This window comes from Haemorhous mexicanus, chromosome 1, assembly GCF_027477595.1.
Source record: "Haemorhous mexicanus isolate bHaeMex1 chromosome 1, bHaeMex1.pri, whole genome shotgun sequence".
Lineage (NCBI taxonomy): Eukaryota > Metazoa > Chordata > Aves > Passeriformes > Fringillidae > Haemorhous > Haemorhous mexicanus.
In genome coordinates this window covers 156518274-156541939 of record NC_082341.1, presented here as the reverse complement: position 1 = coordinate 156541939, position 23666 = coordinate 156518274, and the positions used below count along the sequence as shown (strand labels likewise).

The window sequence follows — 23666 nt, the reverse complement described above, 5'->3', positions numbered from 1 at the left end:
AATTCAATTTTAAATTTAAATTCCCTCCATTTCCATATGTGCAAGGACACGATCTTGGAGGATGCAGCCTGCTCCGAGACCTGGAAAAGAAAACCTTATTCTTTAGCAGGGAAAATTGCTTTGTTTTCATGTTTTGCTTTTCCCCCACTTCTCCAAAATTAGAAACAGTTGCAGAGTTCACGTCAGCTGGAGCAGCTGCGTTGTGAAACAACCAGGAAAAGGAGAAGTTGTGGCAAAAAACACACCCCCTCCTGATTTCCAAAAAAACGCCCTTCTCCATACAAGCCCGGACACGCTGCTCCCAATTATCCATCATCTGACACAGCAGCCTCTGGTTATTATCTCTGGATCAAAGCAAGCACTGCAGAGGTATAAAACCTGCCCTGCCTGAGTCCTGCTTATTTTGGAGGCTCCCAGAGCTCTAAAGGATGAAGCTTTTCCTCCTGGTCGTGCTCGGCGTCGCCCTGTGCACAGAAAGTGGTGAGTCCCGAAAGGATTGGGGAACCATCCCAAAACTGGGGCATGGCTTTGGTATTCCAGGATTTTACAGTGTGGATGGTGAAGCTGGAGGGTCAGGAAGGAGTTATTCCAGGAGAAGGGGACAGGGGGTTTAACTCCAGCCGAAGTTGGAAGGGTGATGAGGAGTGGGGGGGTGAGATTCCCACCTCAAATGATTCCTGCAGACCCAGCCCAGCCCCTGGGATGGCTCAGTGGCAGCTGAGAGCTCCACGGGAATAGGGACATCCATGAGGGACATCCAGGGAAATAGGTGCAGTAAATCTCTGGATTTGACACTAAAGCCCGGTTGTTTTTTTTTTTTTTTGGGTTTTTTATTTGTTTGGTTTTTTTATTGTTGTTGTTGTTTTGTTTTGTTTGTTTTTTAATAATTGGTTGCACCACAAACCGTCATTTCCTAAATTGACAGAGGTGGTTGAGCCACAGGAAGGTGCAATTCTGGCTCCCAGCCCTTCCTTGTTGCTTCCAGGTGCAACTTTGCTTATTGCAGAATCCTGAAGGTTGGAAAAGACCTCTAAGATCATGGAATCTGATCTATTAGGAAAAAATTCCATCATGGAAAGGGTGATCGAGCATCCAGGCTGCCCAGGGAAGCATTGGGATCACATCCATGGGAGTGTTCAGAAAATCTGTGGATGTGGTGCTCAGAGCCAGGGTTTAGTGCTGAACCTGGACTCAATGATCTTGGAGGTCTTTCCCAGCCCTAATGATTGATGATTCCCAGCTGATGCCAGGGTTGGGATGGAGACACAGAGTCCCATTCTCATTCTGGTAACTGTCTGGGGAATTTTTTGGGAGAGCACTGGGAAGCTGCACCTCCATTTTCCTGGCTGGACTCTGCCAAGGACCACGCCTTGTGCTCTGGGACAGGCAGGGAACAGGAGGTGCAGCCTGGAATATCCCTCTGTTTTAGGGGAATGGTTGATTTCCTCAGCTAGGGGGGCTTTTGCCTCTTTGCGAAGTGAATTTTTCCCTGTAGGATTTGACCTGCAAATTCCTGGCCATTCTGGTCCTGGACTAACAGGTCTTTTTGGCTCCCACTTAATTTGAGGAGGGAAATGTTCCTTGTTGATGGATTTCACAGGCTTGAAACTTAGAATTGTGCTCAAGCTCAGGATGTTAAGGCAAATAAAAGGATCTTTTCCTGCAGCTTTTCTCCCGTTTTTTTTTTAAGATCAAGGAATGAGACAGCAAATTCCTTGAGGAATGTTTCTCTTCAGTTAGAGCAGAGGTCTTGGTGAGTGTGGGGACAACCAAAGGCAGCCTGGATTAACTCAAGGTTTGCATCTGGAAGAAATAAAATTCCCTTCCCCTCTCAGCCCTTTTGCAACAGATACCTCAAGAAATAAAATTACAGTGTTTTTCTGTAGCTTGACCAAAATTGTCCTCCCTGACTTCAGGGTGTGCCAGTTTAGGAGCCAGTCCCAGAGTTCTGGATTAATTGGTGAGTCAGAAATCTCTGGAGCACAGAGAGAAGTGGAAAAATTAATCCTTGATTGGTGCTTCCCCCTTCTCCTGCCAAGGAGGCTCCCAGGGCAACTGGAGTCTGAAATTAGGAGCTTTGGGAGGTTGGGATGAAACAGGATTTGGGCATGTAACCAGCTTCACTGTTTCCTGCACTGATTCAGGAAGTTTTCCTGGGAATAGGCTTGGATTAAAGATGCTGCATTTATTAAAGATTAAAGTGAGCTCTGTGTCTGGAAAATCCAGTTTGGGAACTGTGTGTTTCTGTGAGGAAAGGGTGGTTCCCTGTAGAGCGGAGGTGAAATATCCCATATTATATTCCATACAATAGAATTTTGCATGAGAAAAGAGAATCAAACCAAAACACTTTGAACAGGGACCATCTAAAGGAGGGTCCCAGACTTGAAATAATAAATTTGTGCCTGAAAGGTCGGGACAAGGCAAGAGCCAGGTAGGACAAATGGAGCTTCTGGAGATGGGAATGACCATGATTGGAAACAAATTGAAAAAGTCTGGATATGAAGTCAAAGAGAGCCGTGTGCCAGGTCTGAGGCTTTTGGAATGACCATGGGAATGGTGGGAAGTAGGATCTGAGTTGTCTAGTGGCCTCTGCCCAGTGCCAGTCAGTGAGGGACAACAGAGGAAGAGCAGGGAACGTGAGGGTTGTGGACCACAAGAGGAAAGGCCATGGGAAAGAAGGGGGTGTTGGCTGGAGTGGGAGAAGAAGGCAGAGCTTCCACACAGGCAGAGAAGGATAGAGAGCTAAAAGCAAAACAGTGATCCTGCGGTCATGGGCTGAGCTGGAGCCAGATCTGGGCTTGCAGGACACTCAACGAGCCAGATCTGGGCTTGCAGGACACTCAAGGAGCCAGATCTGGGCTTGCAGGACACTCAACGAGCCAGATCTGGGCTTGCAGGACACTCAAGGAGCCTCTTTGGGCCAGAAGGACTTGCCCAAGGTCAAATGAGGGCAGTGGTGAGGTTGGGACATCACTGACAAAGGCACAAAGAAACCCGGGCAAGGGCGAGGAGTGAGGAAGATGAAGAGCAAGGAAGGAAAAACTAAAGGACAAAGCTGCTGCAGGCATTAGCTGGGCATTAACTGCCAGTAGCCAGGGATATTCCTGAAATGAGGATGAGTTTAATCCCTGGAGGGTGACATTGCAGCCAGATAAACAGATGAGGAGGAAATTCCCCTTATCATGCAAAGAATCCTTCCCCAAGGACCTCTTTGCTCTCAATGATGCTTCAGTCGAGTGCCAGCTGTTCTCATTCACTGATTTCAGCAAAGCACTTTGCAGATGCTGAGTGTTCCAGATGTGCACGTTTTGTGGAGCAAGGAAGTTATTCCCCATGGATGGCTGGGAAAAGGAATGTGCTGCAGCCAAGGCAGGGATTTGCTGAGCCTGGACTTCTACAGATCCAAGATTTTTCCTCCTGGCACAGGAGAGCTCTGAAAATCAACCCAAATCATAGAAAGGTTAGGGTTGGAGAGGATGTTAAAAACCGTCTCATTTTAGTGTTTGGTGTTCAGAGCAAGTCCTGGACGGGGGCTGCCTTTGAATGTTTGTCTTTTTTGTCTTTTTTTTTTTGTTGTTGTTTCTTTGTTTTTGTTTTTGTTTTTGCACGGCACATGTCCACACCCCATTTAAGACACAGTTTAGACAGTGACAGTAAACCTAACTCAGTTTTTTCTGGGGTTTTGCTGGATGACCTGAGTGAAAGAACCATTCTGATACCCACATAGAGTAAATCATAGAATCCTGGAATGGTTTGGGTTGGAAGGGACCTCAAAGATCATCCAGGTCCACCTCCCTGCCATGGGCAGGGACACCTTCCACTATCCCAGGTTGCTCCAAGCCTCATCCAGCCTGACCTTGGATACTTCCAGGGATGGGCCAGCCACAAATTCCCTGGTCCAGTGTCTCCATACAAGAGACACTGGACCAGGGACAGTAGCCAGAAACTGAGACTTGGAGGGGCCAGGTTGGAAAGAAAACCCAAGAGCTTCACACTACAAGTGGTGGGAGTCTGGGCTGCTCTTCCCAAAAACACAGTGGAGATGCCAGATGTTTTAATGGATTCAAGGAAGAGTCAACCAAACATCCAGAGGGAAGATCCCTGAAGGTTCCTAAATGAGCAAACCTCAGCTGTGGCAGCAATTTGAGATTAATCTGGCTCCTGGAGAGTCATTGGGGCCAAGTTTAACCCATCCAGGATTTTTTTGCCTGTGGCCACTGGGCTTGACAGATACTCCATCCATCCACCTCCACTTTTGTGCTCCTGAGGATATTCCCAGAGGTGCCTGATGGATGTTTTTGTGCTTCTTTTGCAGCTTTCTCCCTGACCTGCTTCTCGTGCAAAGATGCAACTTCCAACATCCATTGTCTCAGCACCTCCAAATGCTCGGAAAACGAGAAGTATTGTCTGACAACCTATTCCACCTCAGGAACTGGTGAGTGTGGAGCTTTCCCAAGGCCCTGAGGACAAGGTGGGGCTGGCAGCTCATCCTCCTCCCACCAGGCAGTACAATGGAGGAATTAATGAGGATTTTAGCATGCAGAGAACAAATCTTGGGAAGGTGGGAACTTGGCCTGGGTCTGTTGCAACATAAAAATACTTCTGATTAAACTCAAAAATTAAATACTGCTGATTAAACACTCTCAGGACAGGGAGATGCTGGAACAAAAATAATTATTCTTTATTATCCCTCACAAATTCCTTGTCTCAACTCCAAGCTCAAGTTTATGCCCATGAGGTGGTGGAAATGGAAAGTGCCGGGTGCTGTGGAAGGAGCAATCCCAAGGCAGGGTACCAAAGTCTTGCAATCTCACATTGTACAAATAAGACCCGAATTCTTGCCCTCAGCTGGCCCTGAAACCAGCAAAGGATTTGTAAGGCCTGGAGAAGGTGTCCATAGGACACATACACAAATAAAGACGGAATGTGATGAAACCCAAGGGAAAACCCAGCGGCATCGAGGGCAGAATAACAAATTCCCCATGGGATTGCACGGCCAGGCTATGCCTGAAACCTAAAAAAAAAAAAGAAAAAAGAGATGAAAAACTGAACTTTTCCTGCTGTTTTCTCTCCCTCCCACTCCAGGCAGTGACCGGAGCCAGCGAATCACCAAGAAATGTTCTGCATTTTGCCCAACAATTGACCTGAACATCGGCATAGCTGGAGTCGCCACCAGCTGCTGCGAGACCTCCTTGTGCAACATCAGTGGGGCCAGCAGTGTGAAAACCAGTTCCACCATCCTCACCCTGGGGGTCCTGGCCAGTCTCGCCTGCATCCTCAGGATGGGTTTTTGAGGGGTCTTTGGGGGGGAATGAGCTGCTTGGCTTTGCATGGCATGGTTCAAGCTGCGGTCCATCAGGTGGGAATGCTGCCCTGTGCCTCCTACCTGGAAGGTCACCTCCCATCAGGAGGTATTTTTTGCTCTTTCCACGCTCTGATGACAGCACAAAATTATGTTTGGAAGAGAAAGGGGTAAAATGGAGCCCTGCACATGCAGAATGGCCCCATGTGGCCCCTATCTCTCCTACTCCTGGCATTTATAACTCCGTGCGTTTTTTGCCTTTCATTTTATCCCCGCCATTCTCTTGTGCCAATTTTTTTTTCCCCCATTTTCCACCCTGTATCATTTTGCTCTGAGAAAGCCTTTAATATTCCAGTTGTTAAACAGAAACTGGGCACAATAAAGTGTTATTTTATTCTATTGTGTGGCTGCGTGGTGTGGCACACTGGGCGTAGCTGCTGGATGTATCCATGTTTTGGGATAAAAGCGGAGGCGCTCGCCTGCACGTTGAATGGGAATAATGCTGAAATATATTAAAATTACTCTGCATTCACTTCAGGAAGCCTCTCCCCAGATTTTATTTTTTCTGCTCTGGCAGAAATGGCATTTTTGTGACTCCATTTCAGAATAAACTGAATTCTATTTAACTTCCTTTCAATTCCTCTTCTGGGTCAGCTGCCTGGAAAGAAATGGCTCTTGAACTCTCCAGGAAACAGAGAGGACAAGGCAGGGAAGGGATCTGGAGCATTTTCTTTAAACTGGTTTAAGATCTCCCAGTAGAAGTTCCTTTAGAAGCATTAGGATTATTTAGAGTAGGGAGAAGAATATCTTGCACCGTGCTTAAAGGAAAATCGTAGGAAAAGACAGATGGTTTCTGGAAAGAAACTTGGAATTTTTCAGACTCATCTGTGAAAAAATACTCACACTGCAAATAAACCTTTTATGTTTGCTCGTCAAGTTAAAATTGAAGGGAGTCATTACCCTGCTCTGACCTTCCTTGTGGATAATCTTAGGAATGAGAGGTTTGCTCCCTCCGACCCTTCCAGCGAGGCTGAACTGCTTTCTCCTGGGAGGAAGGAGCTCTCCACAAGGATCATCCTGAGGAAGATCTCCCAGGGAAACCAGCTGGGTGCAGCTCACCCAGCTGGTTTTCTCTCCCTAGACTCCTTGCACAGCTCCAGGCACTGCTCATTCTGACAGGTATTTTCTGGGATTAGAGGAACCCTGCGCTCATGGCTCCAGCTCATCCCAATCTGCTCTGACCCCTTCCTGTTTGCCTTCCTCCCATCCACGTCCAACCCCAGCTCTGCATTCCCTCGTTGTTTTCTCTCCCAGATTTCCTCGTTGGCTTCTTCCTCCAGTCTTACTCTGGGTTTTTCCATCAAAACTCTATTTCCTTGCCTCAACATGTTGTTTCCTCCTCAGTGTAAAAGCAAGATTGGCCAAGGATACTTTGATTTTGGCCACGAGTCTCCTCATTCTTCCCGCTGGTTTTATTGCCTTTCCCAGCTGAGCTGGCTCCATCCATCTGCCCGATTTATTCTCCTCACCCTGCGTCCCTTCCTGGCAAATTTAGGGATACTCAAGGGACACAGATCCAAAAACCCCAAACAAGCCAAGTCTGTGACCTTGGCTGGCCATATTCTGCCCCACACCTCGCTCCTAACCTGGTGGCAACTGAACTATTTGGAATAATCTTCATCCCGTGGCATCCACAAGTTTAGGATTCCTTAGGGACAATGGCTGGCACAGGGAAAGGCCAAGATGGGGCTGGTATGGCCTCAGGTCTTGTTCTGCTAAGCTTGGGAGTCCAGACCTGCCCTTGGCAGCCAGGTTTAAAATTAAGGTCATGTCTTGAGCTGCCTGAACTTGGCGGGTGCCTCTGTTTTGGGATGGGAAGGATCCTGGCATGGCAAAGGTGATGGAAGCACGTGGGACACCCCTGGAGGGTTCTATGGCTGTTGCACGGAGAAGTTATAAACAGCCCTGGGAATCCAGAAGTGCCATCCCTAAGGGAGCAGCTCCATCCTGGCTGGCTCCTTCTTGCCTAATTTCCCCCTGACCCCACAGGTTCTTCCCTAGTGCCCAACAAAAGGCATCCATGTGCTCCAAAGCTGACCCATGTCCCAAAGCCCTTATCTAGAGGCAGGAGCAGCAACTTCCCTGAGGCACAGGAGGTCCTAAAAACATGAGAGCTCCTGTGGTGAACCCTCCCCTTGGATTGTTGTGTAAGAGGAGACTCTGCCAGCCTTCCCGAGAAATCCTGTTTGGCACCTCCCACGCGGGTGCTGCTCCCTAATTCCAAATCTTTCCATCACCCCGGGTTTCTGGTGCCTCCCATGGCTGCACACTCCTCACATGGGAGCATTGAGCTGCCCCATGAGCAGAGACATCTGTGATGCCTGCAGGGCTTTTGGGAAGGAGATGGGAGGCTCATTCCAGTAGCTGGGATTGATCCTGGGAGGTAACTGCCTCTCTCTCCCTGTGGATTATATAAAAGTCATTTTTCAGAGCTCTGAGTCACTGCACCAGGACCTGGATCGGCCAAGGAGGCCTTGCCCTGCCTGAATGAGGCATCTACAGAAGGTGTTTAAATTTGACCCTTCTTTTCCCTCTCTTGGGGCTTTCCCACCATTGGTTTTGAAGGATCTGTGCTGCCTGCTGCTCTCCTTGAATAATTCCCTTGCCTTCTCCCCCACAACATGAAATTTCTCCCCCTTTTCCCTGTTTATTTGCCCAGATCCAACACAGTGCCTCAATGCCAAAGCAAGGGACAGGATGGATGCAAGAGGTCAAAGCAACACCCTCAGAGGGTCTAAAAATCTTCTGGAAGCCATGGAAAGGGACAAAACCAACCCTTTTCCCAAAGCTGACTGCTGCTTTCTTGTCATGGAGCCAACCCATGGCTCCAATTTGAGTCCATTGCCAACTAATGGCTCCAATTTGATCCACTTTAATTTTCCTGCATGGATAATAAGATTACTCCAGAGAGGTGACTCAGCTTCCTTGGGGATTTTTTTCCCCCAGTGTTCCTCAGTCTTACTCCTCACTAAGTGTCCCTGCTCCAGGCTGTGATCCCAGGCTGCAGGAGACACCCTCTCCATCCTGGATCCTTGAGTGATGCCTCTGAGTGCTTTTGAGTTTTGTAATCTGCCCTGTTGGGAAATAAATCTCTTTTCCATGCCCTCCGTGCACCGGGAAGAGGGAATGCTCCAGCATTCCAAGGTACCTCCAAACAACACCACTAAGGAAGACATTCATGTCCTGGAGACAGCTCCCAGAAAACTTAGAAAATTTCCCATTTCCCACCCAAATTTCTCTCCTTAGTACATATTCGTTGGATGTGCTGGGAACGTTTCAGCCTCACTGCCCCTTCAAAGTCAAAGTCAAAGTCAAAATCAAAGTCAAAGTCAAAGTCCAAGACAAAGTCCAAGTCAAAGTCTAAGTCAACTTGTGCTGATCCTATTCCCAGAAAATTCATGTGGGAATAAAATGGATGTTGGAAAACTCAAGGCAGGTTGGATGGGGCTTGCAGCAGCCTAGGATAGTGGAAGGTGTCCCTGTCCATGGCATGAGGTGGCTTTTAAGGTCCAAGGTGGTTTTTAAGGTCCTTTCCTACCAACCCAGTCTAGGATTCTATGTATATCAACAGAAGCTGGGATATGGAAGAGGAAAGGAATAAACACAACAAGTTTATGGGATAAATAAGACCAAAAATAAGGGGGGAAAATGGTTCTTTCAGCCTCACTGCAAAATGCCAGCAAGGAACCACTCCCACTAATGAGGGAGAAAAACCTGTTTATAAAACACTGGGGCAAAGGACCAAGTTGTCCTGGGTGAAGCACAAGGCTCAATTTGATCATCACCACTGACCTCACCAACCTCCAAAACCCAGGGAATGTTTCTTTGGACACAGGGCTTGAACAACTCTGGAATCCACCACCTGATGACATCATTCCAGGAGCAGATCAGGAGGGCCTGAAAAAAGGGTCAGAAAATCACATGGATCAGGAAATCATCTAGGCTTGGAATGATTCATGTTAGAAACAGACAAAAATACCCTGCTGATGGCTACATGCAGGGAACTGCCAGTTAAGTTATTCCATAACTGCCAGAAAAAGCGGGGTTTGGCAATATTTTCTTTCTGCTGTCCAGGACTAATCTTGTTTTAGAAGAAGCTCTGTGGACTTGGCAGGTCGAGCTCTTACAAGATGCATCTTGAATGAGGGTCTCTATCCCAGACTGTCAGGAGCAGATTTTAGGGTGCTCAGAGGAGAGAAACAACACAGAGGAATAAAAGCAAAAGGGTTGATTTAAGAGGAGAGATTGAAAAAATGACACTTTGAGGGATGGCTCTTTCCAGAGCAGAGCTGCAATTCCAGGGTGCCAATTTGTGGGCTTGGAAATGGAGGCCTGATTTCGAGAAACTGTTGGGCGTGGAGAAAAGCAGCTCCTCTAAAGAATCCCTGGATAGCAGTGAAACTTCATTAAATCAAAATTGTACAAGGTACTCGAGGATTACAAGCAGGAAAAAGAGCAAGCAGAGGGATTAACCAGAGGAAAATTGATAAAGAAATGAAGACTGACGTGAAAATTTGAGGAAAATCTTCTGTTTAACCAACCATTAGCTAATTTAATTTAGTGTAAAACACACTGATTTTGAGGTAAACCAGCTTAGGCCAGCTCAGAGGCTGAGTCTGGTGCTGCTGAATAATTAAAGCCAATGAATGGTACAAACCCTGGAACATCACGTGCTGCCTATGCAAAGGGACCAGAAAAATTCATTCCTAGGACAATCTCCTCATGCCTCCAGGCTCTGCTTTCATCAGAGCAGCAGCTCTGGAAGGAAGGAAAGGAAGAAATTCAGAGGAGGAGAGAGCAGATCCTGACTTCCTATCACTTACAGGACCGGAACAGCAAGAAATGTGTGGCTGAAAGGGCTTTTCCCCAAGGTGCCAGCCCTTTCCAAGGGCTCTGGTGTGGAAAACTCCCACATGAACATTCCACACCCTCGGGTTGGTTTCATGTCCACCTGGAACCTGTAAAACTGCTGCTGCTGTTGGGCTGGGGTATAAAACCTGCCCTCCAAACAGCTTCCCAGTGCTGCCGGGAGGATCTGCTGGAGATGAGGACTCCTCTTGTCACCTTGCTGGCTGCTGTGCTCTGTGTGGAACAAGGTGAGCCTCTCCTGCTGCTCCTACTTAAGACAAGGATGTGGGGGAAGATGGTGACAGTTTTCCACGTGGCAGAACTCTGGAGGGCTGTCACCATCTTTGCAGTGTTGTGATGGTGTCACCACTGTCCTTTTGCACCTCAATCAATAATTTGATGCAGAAATGAGAATCTGATGAGATGATTCTTCTTTCCAGTGCTTCAGCCCTGGTGGTGCTGGATGCCAGGTTAAATCCACACTGTGGTCCTTGGGATCTTCCAAAAGGAGGCAAGCTGGAAGGGATAGAAAGCATAACAAAATTGGTTTTTTTTCCCTTAATAATTTCAGTTTTTGAGTATTTTAGGGACTTTTCTGTCCTGCTTCTTCCTCCCTTGTAGTGGTTTGCCACGTGTCTTCCTAGAAAATGCAACACTGGGAATATTTGCAGATTAAATCAGCGGCAGAGGTGAAAGAACTTTTCATGTTAAAGGCATCCTGCTCCCCAGTGTTGTCCTCCTTCTGGGAGTGAGACACACGTGTTGCTCCATCGCTCCTAGCACATGGGAATGATGACCAGAGTGCCAAAATTTCCCCCACACATGATGGTTTCCCAGAAACCATGATACGAATCTGGTTGAGAAAGAGGCATCTAATTAATCAATTATCACTGAGGTATCAACCCCCTACTCCTACATCCTTTGGAATGGTTCTCCAGTGTGCCTGGAAGAGCAGGACCTTCAGCCAGTTTTGGGTGGGGGAAAATGACTAGTCAATTATTTAAAAAAAATTAATTTAGTGCTCACAATTCCTGATTGAAGAAAAGTAATGTGGACAGAAGAGGAGAATTTTCAAAGGCAATGTTCTCAGTGTGACCCAGGATGAATTGTAAAGCTCACAGAGATCCAGGATCACAGGTTCATGGTGGGATTCCTCACCAGCAACATTTGATAGTGGCAGCAGATTCCCAATGGATTTAGGGACAGGTTTTTACACAGCACCTTTCTGTGGCCCAGCCCAGATCCAGAATTAGAAATTTCAGCTTTCTGGCCTAAAACTGGGACAAAGGAAAATGTGGAAACTGGCATTTGGTCCTTCTCAGGTACACTGGGTGTCATCCAAGACCCTAATGACTAAATTTTGGTCAAAACTCTTGATCTCTCAGCCAACCAAAGAGGGTCTTTCACCTTTTCAACCCATAAACTCACTGTTTTGTGAGTTTTGTGTCCAGCAAAAATCATAAAAGGTCTTGATCCTTTTCACAGAATCACATTAAGGGTGGAAAAGACCTCTAAGATTGTCAAGTCCTTGCTGCAATGTTGGACAAGGCCAGGCAGATATTTGCTTAAGGTGTCCCTGAGAGCTTCCAACAAGGAAGATTCCACAGCCTGGAACTGCTCAGAGACTCTCATCCCTTTGGGAATTTGATTTTAATATCTCTTAGCATCTGTTTTTGTTCTGTTCTCCCACATTTCCACCACGGGACACATAAAATATTTTATTACTTTCCTCTTTGCTGCTTCTTTTTTCTTACACCGTGAAGAAGATCCCTGTGACTTTCCTCAGCATATTCTCATGCTCAACAAACAAACTAAACCCTTCCAACCTTTTTGACAAGGTCACATCTCCAAGATCTCTGACCTTCTCTCCTCCCTCTCCTCTGGTGCCTCTCCAAGTGCTCTGCATTTTTGGAAGTGCTGCAGAGAGATTTGGGCACCAGGGCCTCAGCTGAGGCTTTGCCAGGGTGGAAAGGCCACTTGTGTATCTTGCACATGACATTTCTGCCCCTGTCCCCTTGGGTGATGCCTGTTTCCATGGATGGACTGTGACACTGTTGACTCCTGCTGTTGTCACTGTGGTTCTGAATTGTAACTGAACTATTTATTTGTCACCCTACATTTAAGTGTCTATCTATTGTAATTTATTTATCTTGATTTAATTGCATCCAAGCTTCTTTTTCACTCTTTTATTGCATCCATCTGTCAAAATCACTTAAAATCATGGGATGGTTTGGGCTGAAAGGGAGCTTCAGGATCATCTCATCCCAACCCCTCCATGGGCAGGGACACCTTCCATTATCCCAGGTTGCTCCAAGCCCCATCCAACCCGGCCTTGGACACTTCCAGGGATGGGCAACCACAGTTTCTCTGGACAACCTGTGTCAGGGCCTCACCACCCTCACAGGGAAGAATTCCTTCCATTGCTCCAATTGGTTTGACCAATAATCCTTGGGAATTACCCTGTGATGGTGTTTTCATGCCTGGCTTTGCACCCATTCCCTGGAATTTTCAGCAGCTCGTGTTTCCTGGGTTTGCTCGAGAACAACATCATTCGAAGTTGTGCCAAAAACTCCATAAAACCTCCTTGAATCTCATCTACTCTGCACTTGAAAATTCAACTTCTTGTAGGGGTGAAAAAAGCAAAAAAAGCTGCACAGGAACAACAGTTGGGGACTTTTCCCTTCCTTTCTATCAGAAACTTCTCATTTCATGGTGTGACCTCTGCTGCCCTTCCACTTTCTCACTCCCAACTTCTTATCGGGCAAAACTGCGCTCACAGGGATGTGTCCTTTAGTTGCTTTTGCCCTTTCCAAAGTGACAGACTGGCCCCAGACTCAGCAGGAACTCAGTCAGCATTTGGCTTTGTCTCCCTCCAAAAATTAGCTTTGTTTTTAAAGGAACTCAGTCACAAAACCCCACACTTTGCTCTGGGTGATTCACAAGCTCTGAACTCAACCACGGCTATTAAGTCTTTCCATCTACCCGGCTGGGGAGTGCTCTGCACATATTTTGGGGTGTTTTTGTTCTTCTTATGATGCCTCACGTTTTAGCTTTTATATTTTTCAGATTCTGTACTGCTTTAGTGTGTACTTCTAAGCTTCATATTAGGGGTAGAAGGCTCTCTGCACAGAGCAGGGAGACAAAACAATTCCTTCTCTAGCTGGGGACCAAGGACAAATGATCCAAATCTCAGGCCCAAGAGCATAAACAACAGCAGAATGAAGAGAGAAAAACAAGAAGGATGGGACTGCATGGGCTAAAGCTGGAATTGGACAATTAACTCCAATATGCAAATGGACCAGAACTTATAAAAGTGAGAGACCCCATGACCGGTTGTGCATTTTGTGACCATTTTTGGTTCATCCTGGGTATAGCCCTGGCTGGGCTCTTGTGCTGCCCAAGGTGGATCCATTGAGGCCTTTTAATAAATCCCTACTTTATTCTTTAGCTCTGTCCAGTCTCTGTTCTAGATCAGCCTTCTCAAGGCATCACTTCCTTTGTTTTTACTACTTTCCAGAGGTCTGGCCTACCATATTCTTGTTTTGAGGGCAGATACAGACATTTGAGGGCAGGAAATTTTGTGTGACCTTCCTGCCAATCATCTGCCACTGCTGCAGATGTAGGAATCATCTCACCAAATCTGCCTTTAGCACTTAAACCAAGCTTTTGGTTAAGATTTTCCATTCATTCCCGATTTTATGCTAGAAACAGGAGTTTGACAGAGCATTTGAGGGCTCTCACCAGACCTCCTAGAACTGAGGTTAGGCCAGTTCAGTGACGTTCAAACACAAAAAAAGAGAGGTGACAGCAGTCTCTGAGCCAGATGAAAGAGAAGTAGGACACTGGGCATTGTCCACCTCCTCAAAACACTTCGGGCATCTTTAAATTCTCCCTGCCAAGCCCTGCCCAGGAGAAACCCTGAGCAGTAATTGGCAATTCCCGTGGCTGAGCCCTCAGCTATGGCTCAGCAATAATCTCCTTCATAAAAGGCCCCAAATCCTTGAATTCTGCTCACATCTCCTGCTCCCAGGGATTGCAAACAGATCGATAACACTTCGCAGCCTGAGCCAGAGGAGACAGAGAGGGATTTAGCGCTGCTGCCACGGGTCAGGAGATAAAGAAAGTCACTGGTCATTCCCACAGAAACATTCCTCAGGCTGTAAGGAGGGAAATGGAGATCTCTGCAGTTGGGTTTTTGTAGCCTTTAAACCTTGTAATGTGCTTTTTCCTGTTTTTTTTTTTTTTTTTTTTTTGCCCTAGTTTATCCATTCATGTGCTACACCTGCCAAGAACAGGAGTCCAACAAGGACTGTTTGACCATTTCCATGTGTGCCAAGGAGGACAAACACTGCGTGACCGTCCGGAAGGACGTCGGGACAAGTAGGTTTGGGAACAACGCCTTGTTTGTTTTGTAGGAGAGCACTCCCAGGAATGGGATTTCATTCCGGTTTGGGAACAACAGGCCTTGATGACCAGCTTTTAGGAGACACTGACCTTGTGGCTGCTGCAGTGTCCAGACACACTTGATATTCCTGCTGGAAAATGGGGAAATGATGAGGACACAGGGAGCAGCACCAGGGAGTGGATTCACACCTGGAGCTGTGCGTGTTTTACTCCCAGAACTGTTTTGAGAAGTGTTTTGGCCAAACCTCACCTGACCCCAGGTCTGTCCTGGGGGCTCTGTGCCCTCAAAGACCTCCACGTGCTCTTGTCCCAAATCTCAGGTCATACAGAATGTTCCCCCTCTGTTTATGCTGTAGGAAAAACCATCCTGGTGGGAACGACCCAGCCAGAGCATCACTTCAGGCAGCTGGAGCTGAGAGACACAGGTGCTAATTCCACATTAGGATGGACAAAACCTAAAAACATGGAGCCCAGTGAAGTCCTGCTTGGACTTGATGATCTTAAAGGCCTTTTCCAACCTTAACAGTTCTAGGATTCTATGGCAGTGTGGCTGCCCCATCCCTGGAAGTGTCCAAGGCCAGGCCAGATGGGCCTCTGAGCAACCTGGTCAGGTGGGAGGTGTCCCTGCCTGTTGGGACACCTGTTTTTATACAAACAGAGCAACTGAGAGGCATTTTAAAAAACTTTATTCCATTATCAGTCTTGTAGAAGGGTGAGACTTAAGAGATGTAAAACTCAACTCCATTCTGTCAGAAGCCAACCCATTTCCTGGTTACAATACTTTATAAATGTTTTTCACACATTTTGCCACACAGTGCTGCTAACGCTTCTAACACCAATCACATATATTTTTACCTCACAAGGTCCTGCTACAATGCATCTTTCACAGTTATAATTCTCTAAAATACCTGGGGTTTTTTTCGCAAGGCCACAGTTTGAAACTTGTTGAAACTTGTTTCTAGTTCAGTCTCTCTCTCAACAATGTCATCTCTGTCCCACGGCCTTCCTAAGTCAGCACAGTTTATCTCAGTGTTTGCATACAGACGTACAGGACTGTGTGAGCTTTCAGTCAGGTTTTGAGAATTCGTTACAAATCCATTTCTCACATCTCTCCCTCGTTTTTTGGATTGTAAAAACTTTTTTGATGGCCTTATTTATCATTTGTTGTACACAGTGAAGTATACAAGTATACAATTCATTACAAATCCACTTCTCACATCGGCCCATGGATGATTTTTAAGTTGCCTTCCCAAGCCATTCCATGATTCTATGATTAATTCCATGAAATCTGCCTTGAGGATTAGTGCCTGGCCTTCCTTTACTCACCAAAACAGATTTAGCCACTAAAATATTTGAGCAATTATTTTTCATCCTCCCTTTTCTCCTTTCTCCCCCACTTTTTTTTTCCTGCACTAGAGCCCAACAAGCCTAAATACGTCATCTCCAAGATGTGTTCTCCAACATGTCCAGAAACAGGTCAGCAACAACCCCAAAGCTCCCAGAATGTTTCCTGCTGTGAGAAACCCCTGTGCAACGTGAATGGAGTCAGCAGCAGGCAGAGCAGCCACGGAATGATGTCCCTGGGTGTCCTGGCCAGCATCACTTACATCTTTACATACGGATTGTGATGGGTTTGGAAGAGCTCCCCGTGATGGCTGAAATAAAAGTGTTGTTCTGGGATAATTTTCCACCCTCAAAGATTCGTGTTTTGTGGTTGAGCTTCCCCCTGGGATTTTTGAGAGAGCCTGGATAAGTCAGGTGCTGAACTCCCATTGATTTCCTGAGCCTGCCTGAATCTGAGGTGTCCCCAGACATCCAACTCACCTAAGAAAACATATAGAAAATGGCCTTTTTGACATGTTCAAGCCTCAAATCATTATTGCTCCGAGGAGATCCTTGAAGGCATAGTTTTGTCTCTCACTTTCAAAGCTCTGTGAGGAATAACTTCCCACCCTGGCTGAAACACAGGGAATGGCTCCACAGTTGTGTCAGCACAGGGGGTGATCAGTGAATTTGTTCACAGTGAGTTTGGGTTATCAAACATCTGTTTGTGAACAAGCAGGTGGAAGTAAAAGTGATTTGTGGCAGTGTTGTGGACTTTTCTCCAGCCTCAGTGGGGAGCAATTTCTGGCTCCTCAGGGTCTTTCCTCCCATTCCCATTTTGAAATGAGCTTCTCTCATCAGAGATAAGGGGGAAAGGCAGAGAGGGAATTATGTGTCTGAGAGAGGAGAGGCACTGGGAAAGGTGGGAGGGAGAAGGAAGGAATGGGGGCAGCCCGCTGAGCTGGGAGTTGCTCTCACACTGCCTCCCCATGGATCCTATCCAGCTGGAAAAGACATCCCCATATCTATTCCCCTCTTTTTTCCCAGGGCCAAAACAACCTCGCACAGCTGTCACCAATCCCTGTCATTCAGAGGTTGTGAGAGGCTTTCCACAGACCCACGTTCCTGGCAGAGAAACCATCGATTGTGTTGAGCTTTGTTTGGTTCTGCCCTCCACGCTCTCTGCTCCCTCCTCTCCCCGCAGGAGCTGCAGCTGAGGAGACACAGAAAAGCTCTGTAGGAGGCCTGGGGGTGTCACAGAGAAGAAGAAGGGCAGCCAGCCAGGGACTCACACAAACAGCTTGGAGCTTCTTGGGTCACAGCCCCAGCTGCGAGCTCCCATTCCTGGAAAACACACAGAAAGAAAAAAAAAAAAGAGAGAGAGAAAAGGAAAAGCTGGCAGCATCCCTAGCTCAGCTGTGTCCTGGGAGAAACCAGAGCTGGTCCAAACAACTGAAGGGTGTTGGGGTTTTTTTGTTGTGTTTGATGGTTAAATGAGATCTTTGCTGTCTCTGAAGCATTGCCCTGGAACTCTGATGGGTTTTGGTTGCACATGTGGAAGGATGTGGATTTTCGAGGCCTTTCACAGTGCCTGGATTTCAGTTTTCCAGGAGGACGAAAGACTCCACATCAACTTCATGTTTTGTGCAGTGAGCTCTGGATCTGGTGACTGGTTTTAAATATTTTGTTTAATGGATGGAGGGGAAATGGAGGAAATTAAGGAGGTGACACCACAGTGGTGGGCAGGGACAAGAGGACACTGACACCCCACTGAGCTGTGCCTGGAGATGACAGCTGTCAAAAGACCAAATCAACAGCAGAACTTGCTGTTAATTTTCTCTCACCAAACACAACCTCAAAAGGGAAGGAAAATTAGGACGGAGAAGGGGAAGAGCAAGTTTTTAAACCAAAAAGAAGGAAGAGATGTCCAGCTGCTCAGGGCAGGCACTGGTAGGGCTGTGGTGGCTGTGCTGCATCCCAATACCAGGAGCAATTCCTCCAGGAGCAAGTCCTCCACACCCTGCACAGTTTTTCCCTGCAGGACCTCAGGTGCTTTTAAAAAACTCCAAGAAAGTTGGGATCCAGCCCAAAGCTGTTACTGTTTTGCCACCTGTCCTACTGGCAGGAGAATGAGGAAGTAGAAGCAGCAATTTGTATCTCAACCAGATTTGCTGGACATGAGAAAGCAAAATCTTGATGGAGAGACCATCTGGAGGGGAAGGAACAAGTGGAGGGTTGAGCTAAGTCCAGTGAGGGTGTGGGGAACCAGGATGGACACAGTTCAGGAGGGAGAACAAACTTTATCCTGATCTTTTGCAGACCCTTATTCCCAGCTTTTTCCCCAGTTTTCACCACAGCAGTTCAAGTGCTGCCAGAAGGTCAAATGAGAGTGGTTTTCTAGAATTGTCTACAAATTTAGAAGAACCCTGCCTTTTCCTGAAATTTCTGGATGCCAAAGCAGCTGAAGTAGCCGGGATTATCCCGACTGATTCTCTGGAGGTGAAGGGATTGTGTTTAACAGGATTTACTCCTAGTCTTGTCCACCCACCCAGCTCCTGGACTGAAAGCTCCCAGCTGTGGGAGCTGAAGGCCATGGAAGAATAAATCTGGAGGTGGGAATTCTAGATGGACTTTGTCACCACTGATCCTCTGAGTGGAAAATTGCTGGAACTCTTTTAAATAAAGAAGGAAGAGGGACAATTTAAAAACTCTCCTTCTTGATTGGAGGTGAGGAATGGGCTGATTATGAGGTCACAGCTCCTTTTCCACACTGGTTCCTCCCTTCCCTGGGCTGGAGGAAGGTGCAGGTAGAAGATCAAGGTGTCTCAGCTTTAGGCAAAGCCTAAATCTCCTTTTTTTCCCCATGGATTGAATCAGTCCCATTTCCCTTTTCCAGTGTGAGATTTGGGTGCTGGTGCTCTCCAGGCTGAGCTGTCTGGGAGAAGAATTCCAGGTGATTCTTGGAGCCTCAGCGTAGGATTTATTTTTCCAATGCCACATCTTTGAGCTGTACTTGCAGAGTCAGGAGTTGTGTCTGTGCTTCCACGTGTGGAGTAAGAGGGAAAACAGGTGTGGAGACACAACCACATCAAACACAACAGCAGGAGCCACTTTGCTGCCACAGATATTAATGAGATGAACTAATTAACACATCAAAAGTGAATAAAATTAGTGTTTTCTATATAAATATGCAAATCAGTGAGGGTTGTCAGCCAAAGTGGTGTCCAGGAAAAATGGGAAAAGAAATCCATCACAGCTACCAAACCCAGCCTGTTTCCCCTGCTCCTGTTTCTTTGCAACAGGGAAATTTGGGTGTTTTGGGAGACTGGGTAACAACAAATCACAGACTCATTTAGGTCTGAAAAAATCTCCAAGACCACTGAGTCCAACCTCAATTGTGACCAATCCTCACCTTGTCAACCAGACCAGAGCGCTGAACACCACCTTCAAAGCCTTTCCATGAAGAAATGTGGAAATAATCCATTATTAAAAAGGGCATAGGGACACACAGAGCAGCCAACCCAGAGTGGGGAAAAAGCTCTGAAATAAATCATCAATTAACTTTGTAGGGGCTATAAAGGAGGCAGGGATGATCAGCAGGGATTTTGTGACAGGTGGGTGATATCCCTCCCTATGAGAAGATAACAAAATCTGTGAGGGTAAAAGTGGTACCTGTCACACAGCTCAGCCTCAATAAAGCTTTTGGCACAGTGTCACGTGACGGGCTCAGAAGCAAAACCAAGGAAACCCAGTCGGGCTGAAATCATGAGCAAACCACAGCCAACAATTTGCTGTCAGGCTGGAAGGATCCATTAAAAGGCTCCTCTTGGCTCTGGGATGATGCAAAGTTTTAATTGCTGGTTTGGATGATGCATTAGACAATAAATTCACTGAGCTCACGGGTGACGAGCTGAGAGAATCTGCACACAGGAGAACTCTGGGCCATTCCAGTAAATGTAAGTGGCAGGATGAGAAAAGAGGGTGCAATTTAGGAAGAACAAGCACAAAAGCTCTCCAGTTAATGTGGGACAAATATGGGATGAGGGAATCTCCCTCGCAGCAATCTGGCAGGAAAAGAAGATGTGCTGGATCACAAGTTTAACACATGTCAAACTTTGGGAAAAAAATGTGAAACAAAGCCCTGCTGGAATTCTGCACTCCATGGAAAAATCTTACACACTGCACTGGGAAGCGTGAAGTGGTGTTTGATGAGATGAGAACCTTCCAGATCCCCCAAATGGAAGGCTTTGTTCTTCCCACTTTTTGAGTTGGGGTTGATGCAGGAGCAAAGAGGATTTTAGATAGGATCAGAAGGAATTCCTGGCATCCAAAGTAGGGTGAAGAGCTGAAAAACTTCCTCCAGAAGCATCAGCTTTCGTACCATAATTAGGATTCATCAAAGCATGGAAAAACTCTGGTCTCAGCGTCTCCTCCGTGTCTCCACTGGGGCTGAATAAACTCATTCCTGGTCATCCCCATTCCTGCCTCTCTCTGTCACCTTTCTGTCATTCCCACGTGGAGCTGGTTCCCTCCACCAGAGCAGAGCTGGGGTGCTCAGGGCTGGGCTTTGCTTTATCACAGAATCATGGAATGTTTTGGGTGGGAAGGGACCGAAAGGTCTCGTTCCAACCACTCGGGCCATGAGCAGGGACACCTTCCACGAGGTCAGGTTGCTCCAAGACAAAGGCTGAAGAGCAAAAGTGACCCAAAGCTCTTCCAGTGATGTGGAAAGAACTTCCATGTAGGAATTTTCACTGCAAAGGATGTCCAGCTCCAGGGGTCCCAGGATTTCAGTCAACACTAAAGCAGTGCTGAGGCAGAAGGTGGAGAGAGCTCTGCACAGGAATGTGCAGAGCTTTCCCCATTTTCCAGCTGATTCCTTACTCAGGCAAGTCCTTAAATTCCACACAAAGAATTGGGGGTGCCAGGGGTACAATTTTCCTTGGTCCAGGAGAGGCAGGAACGGGCCCTGGCTCTGTGCCCAGTGCTCACAACAGCTCACCTGGGACCTGCCTGCAGCTCCAGGATGCAGAATTAGATGTTAATCAGAAATTAGATAACGAGCAGACACCGCTCCTGGGAATGAGAAACTCCCTTCTGCAGTCACAGGAAACTGGAGGAATAAAACTCCCCGTGAGATCTTCGGGGTGAAGAGAGAAGAGATTTTATATTTGATAATATAAAAAATCTTGGAGGAAGTGGATTTTGCCTCTCACACTCTTCCTTGTGGATTCCACTGGATCACAAGCACCAGTGTGGGTGTGCCCAGATCATCTTGGCCCGTGTCCCTTCTGTGCCACCAGCAGCCAAAAAAGATGAAAGCCCTGCAACTCTCCTCGTGCCTTTAAGGTTGAGCACAAGGTGAAGGTAAAAGGTGAAAGGCAGAGCAAAAAACCCCCAATTTTGGTTTTTTACAGCTTTTGGGGAGACAGTGCTGTCTTTGCTCACTTTCTGTTTCGTTTCTCCCCTTTTACGTGAAATTCCTGAATATTCCAGCCTTTTGTTTACTTTACCAGGGTGTTTTATGGCTCCCACCCTGCTCTTAGTCCTCTGTAGTTTCCTATCCAAGGTCAGCCTGTTCTTTCTCTACTTTTGAATGAACACAGGCACTCAGCAAATGCCTTTCCTTTTACCTTTTGCTCTGCTGGTTCTTCTGGCTCTTCCACACCCAGGAACATTCCCATTCCTATTTTTTACACCAAGTTTAACATTCCCACTACAAGCCTCCGTAAGTCTATCACCTTGCCTACAGCTTCAGCACATTTTTGTGCTGCCTCCTTGGAGCCTGGTGAATTCCTTGCCCACAGGAAAAGTGCATTTTTTTGGTGGAAGGAGTAAGGGAAAGGACTGAAAAGCCTCTTCCCAACCCAAAAAACCTGGAGATGAGGCCCCTGTTGTGGGAAAGGAGGTGCCCAGACAATTTTGTGGGTGGTCCAGAACCTCTGATGGCACAAAAAAGGCCAGGATTGGGGGGAAAAAAAGCTGTAAAATGAGTCCAGAGTTCACCCAGGAGATGGAATTAGGCCTGGAGACAGGGATAGACATGATATAATTAAGGATTAGTGTTGGAGAAGAGAATAATGAAATACCCTGGGTTGGAAGAGCAAAAGGATCAGCAATTCCAACCCTAAAAGTCACAACCTGAGGCCAGAAACAGATGGAGACCAACCCAGCACATGGCCAAGGTCATCCAGGACGTGGCTGGAGACTGAGACACTTAGAGGGCCTAAAGGGTTAGGCTGGAGCTTAAAGGGGGTTCCTGGAGCCATGGGCACAGTCTGAGGAGGGCCCTGCTGAGACTGCTCAGGGAAATTAAAGTTTTTTGCCTGAGAAACAAGCTCTTCTTAAAGAGTCCCAGTTGTTTTCCTGTCAAAAGCCTAAAACAAGCACGGCTGAGGGTGAGTCACACAGACTTAGGAAGGAGGAAGTGTGAGAATTCCAACACCAGCTCAGCCTCACCAGACAGCAATCCACTTTCACCTCAGCTCGGGGAGGGAAGGGAAAAGGAAATGTGGATGTCAGCCAGAAGTGAGAGTTCATCCACCTGACAGCCAGATTCTGACTGCAGGCTGTGGTTGGAGGGGGCAGATGAAGGTTTTATTCCTTTATCTATAAAAAATATAATAAATGGTGTGGCCCGAAGACCTGGTTGGGCACCTTTATTTCAGGAATTTCCAGGAATCTCAGCAGCTACCTGAGAGAAATCCCAGGTTTTTCCCCACAGGATGCAGCAGAGGTGGTAGAGGACAGGGACCTGTTTGGCACCACAGACAGCAAAGAATAACCTGCAGCTTTGTTTGCCCATGGAAAATCTATGTCTGAAGCATCCTTGGGTGCTCCAAATATGATCCTGAGGGTCTCCTGGGCAACTCTGATCCAGAGGGATCAGGAGGGACTTAAGAGAGGGGAAACATCCGGGGTGGGATGAGGAGGAAGGGCTGGGATATGGAGTCAGGTCTCTCATTCAGCCAGGTGCAGCAGGATGGTGGGAGCAGGAATTCCAGAGATTCCAGGGATCCCAGCTCCAGCATTCCATGGAGTTTTGGGGGCTGTGCCAGCACATGGAAAAGAAGGACCTTCATGCCCAGACGATGTTGCAGCCAAGTGCTCTGGACAAGGAGAATTTTGGGGATGAGAGGAAGCAGCAAGGATGGAGGTGCTGGGTACCTGCTCTCTCATGTCCTTCCAGTCCTCTGCCAAACTGATTCTCCACGTTTTGGCAGGTGAGGCAGGACTCTGCCACAGAGCAGCTCCAACCCTCTCTGGAAGAAATCTGAACAATTCCCAACTCCAGAGCATGATGCAATTACTGGGAAAAAAAAAAAAAAGGGCTCTGTCCCCTTCCTGTGTCATTGGAGGAAAGCTGTTTGAGCAGTTCTGCTCCACTGACAGGGGAAACGTCTCATTTGCAAATTCCTCTGGGGTTTTGGTGCCTCACGTGCACAGCCAGGCCCAGGAAGTCTCACACAAACCCTGAAACAGAAGCGTGGTGGGGAAAGAACCTCTCTGTGTCCCACCTGGCTCCACAGAAGCTGAGCAAGCTTTTACTGACCCTTGATTATGAGTTTTAACTTGTCTAGTGCCTGTTCAACATCAAACCCTTGCATGACTAGTTAGTCTAGGTTTAATTTCTGCACCATCTCTGCTGCCCTGACCCATCAAGGGTTCTGTCCCACTCATAATTTCCTGATTTTAAATGTTCCCATTCCTCCCCAGCGTGCCACAACCA

At 47.1% G+C, this 23666-nt stretch overlaps 2 protein-coding genes across 2 annotated transcripts; both read left to right on the top strand.

The window, feature by feature from the left end:
- The first annotated feature begins 239 nt into the window (after positions 1–239).
- Positions 240–5839, top strand: LOC132338439 (lymphocyte antigen 6E-like). The gene is made up of 3 exons (XM_059867931.1): positions 240–480; positions 4316–4435; positions 5086–5839. The coding sequence occupies exons 1-3, from the start codon at positions 429–431 to the stop codon at positions 5292–5294; spliced, it is 381 nt and encodes a 126-aa protein (XP_059723914.1). The 5' UTR covers positions 240–428; the 3' UTR covers positions 5295–5839.
- Positions 5840–10254: 4415 nt separating this feature from the next.
- Positions 10255–16297, top strand: LOC132338433 (lymphocyte antigen 6E-like). Its single transcript, XM_059867921.1, has 3 exons — positions 10255–10458; positions 14471–14590; positions 16031–16297. Exons 1-3 carry the CDS (start codon positions 10407–10409, stop codon positions 16240–16242), a joined length of 384 nt encoding a protein of 127 aa, XP_059723904.1. The 5' UTR covers positions 10255–10406; the 3' UTR covers positions 16243–16297.
- The last annotated feature ends 7369 nt before the right edge of the window (positions 16298–23666 follow it).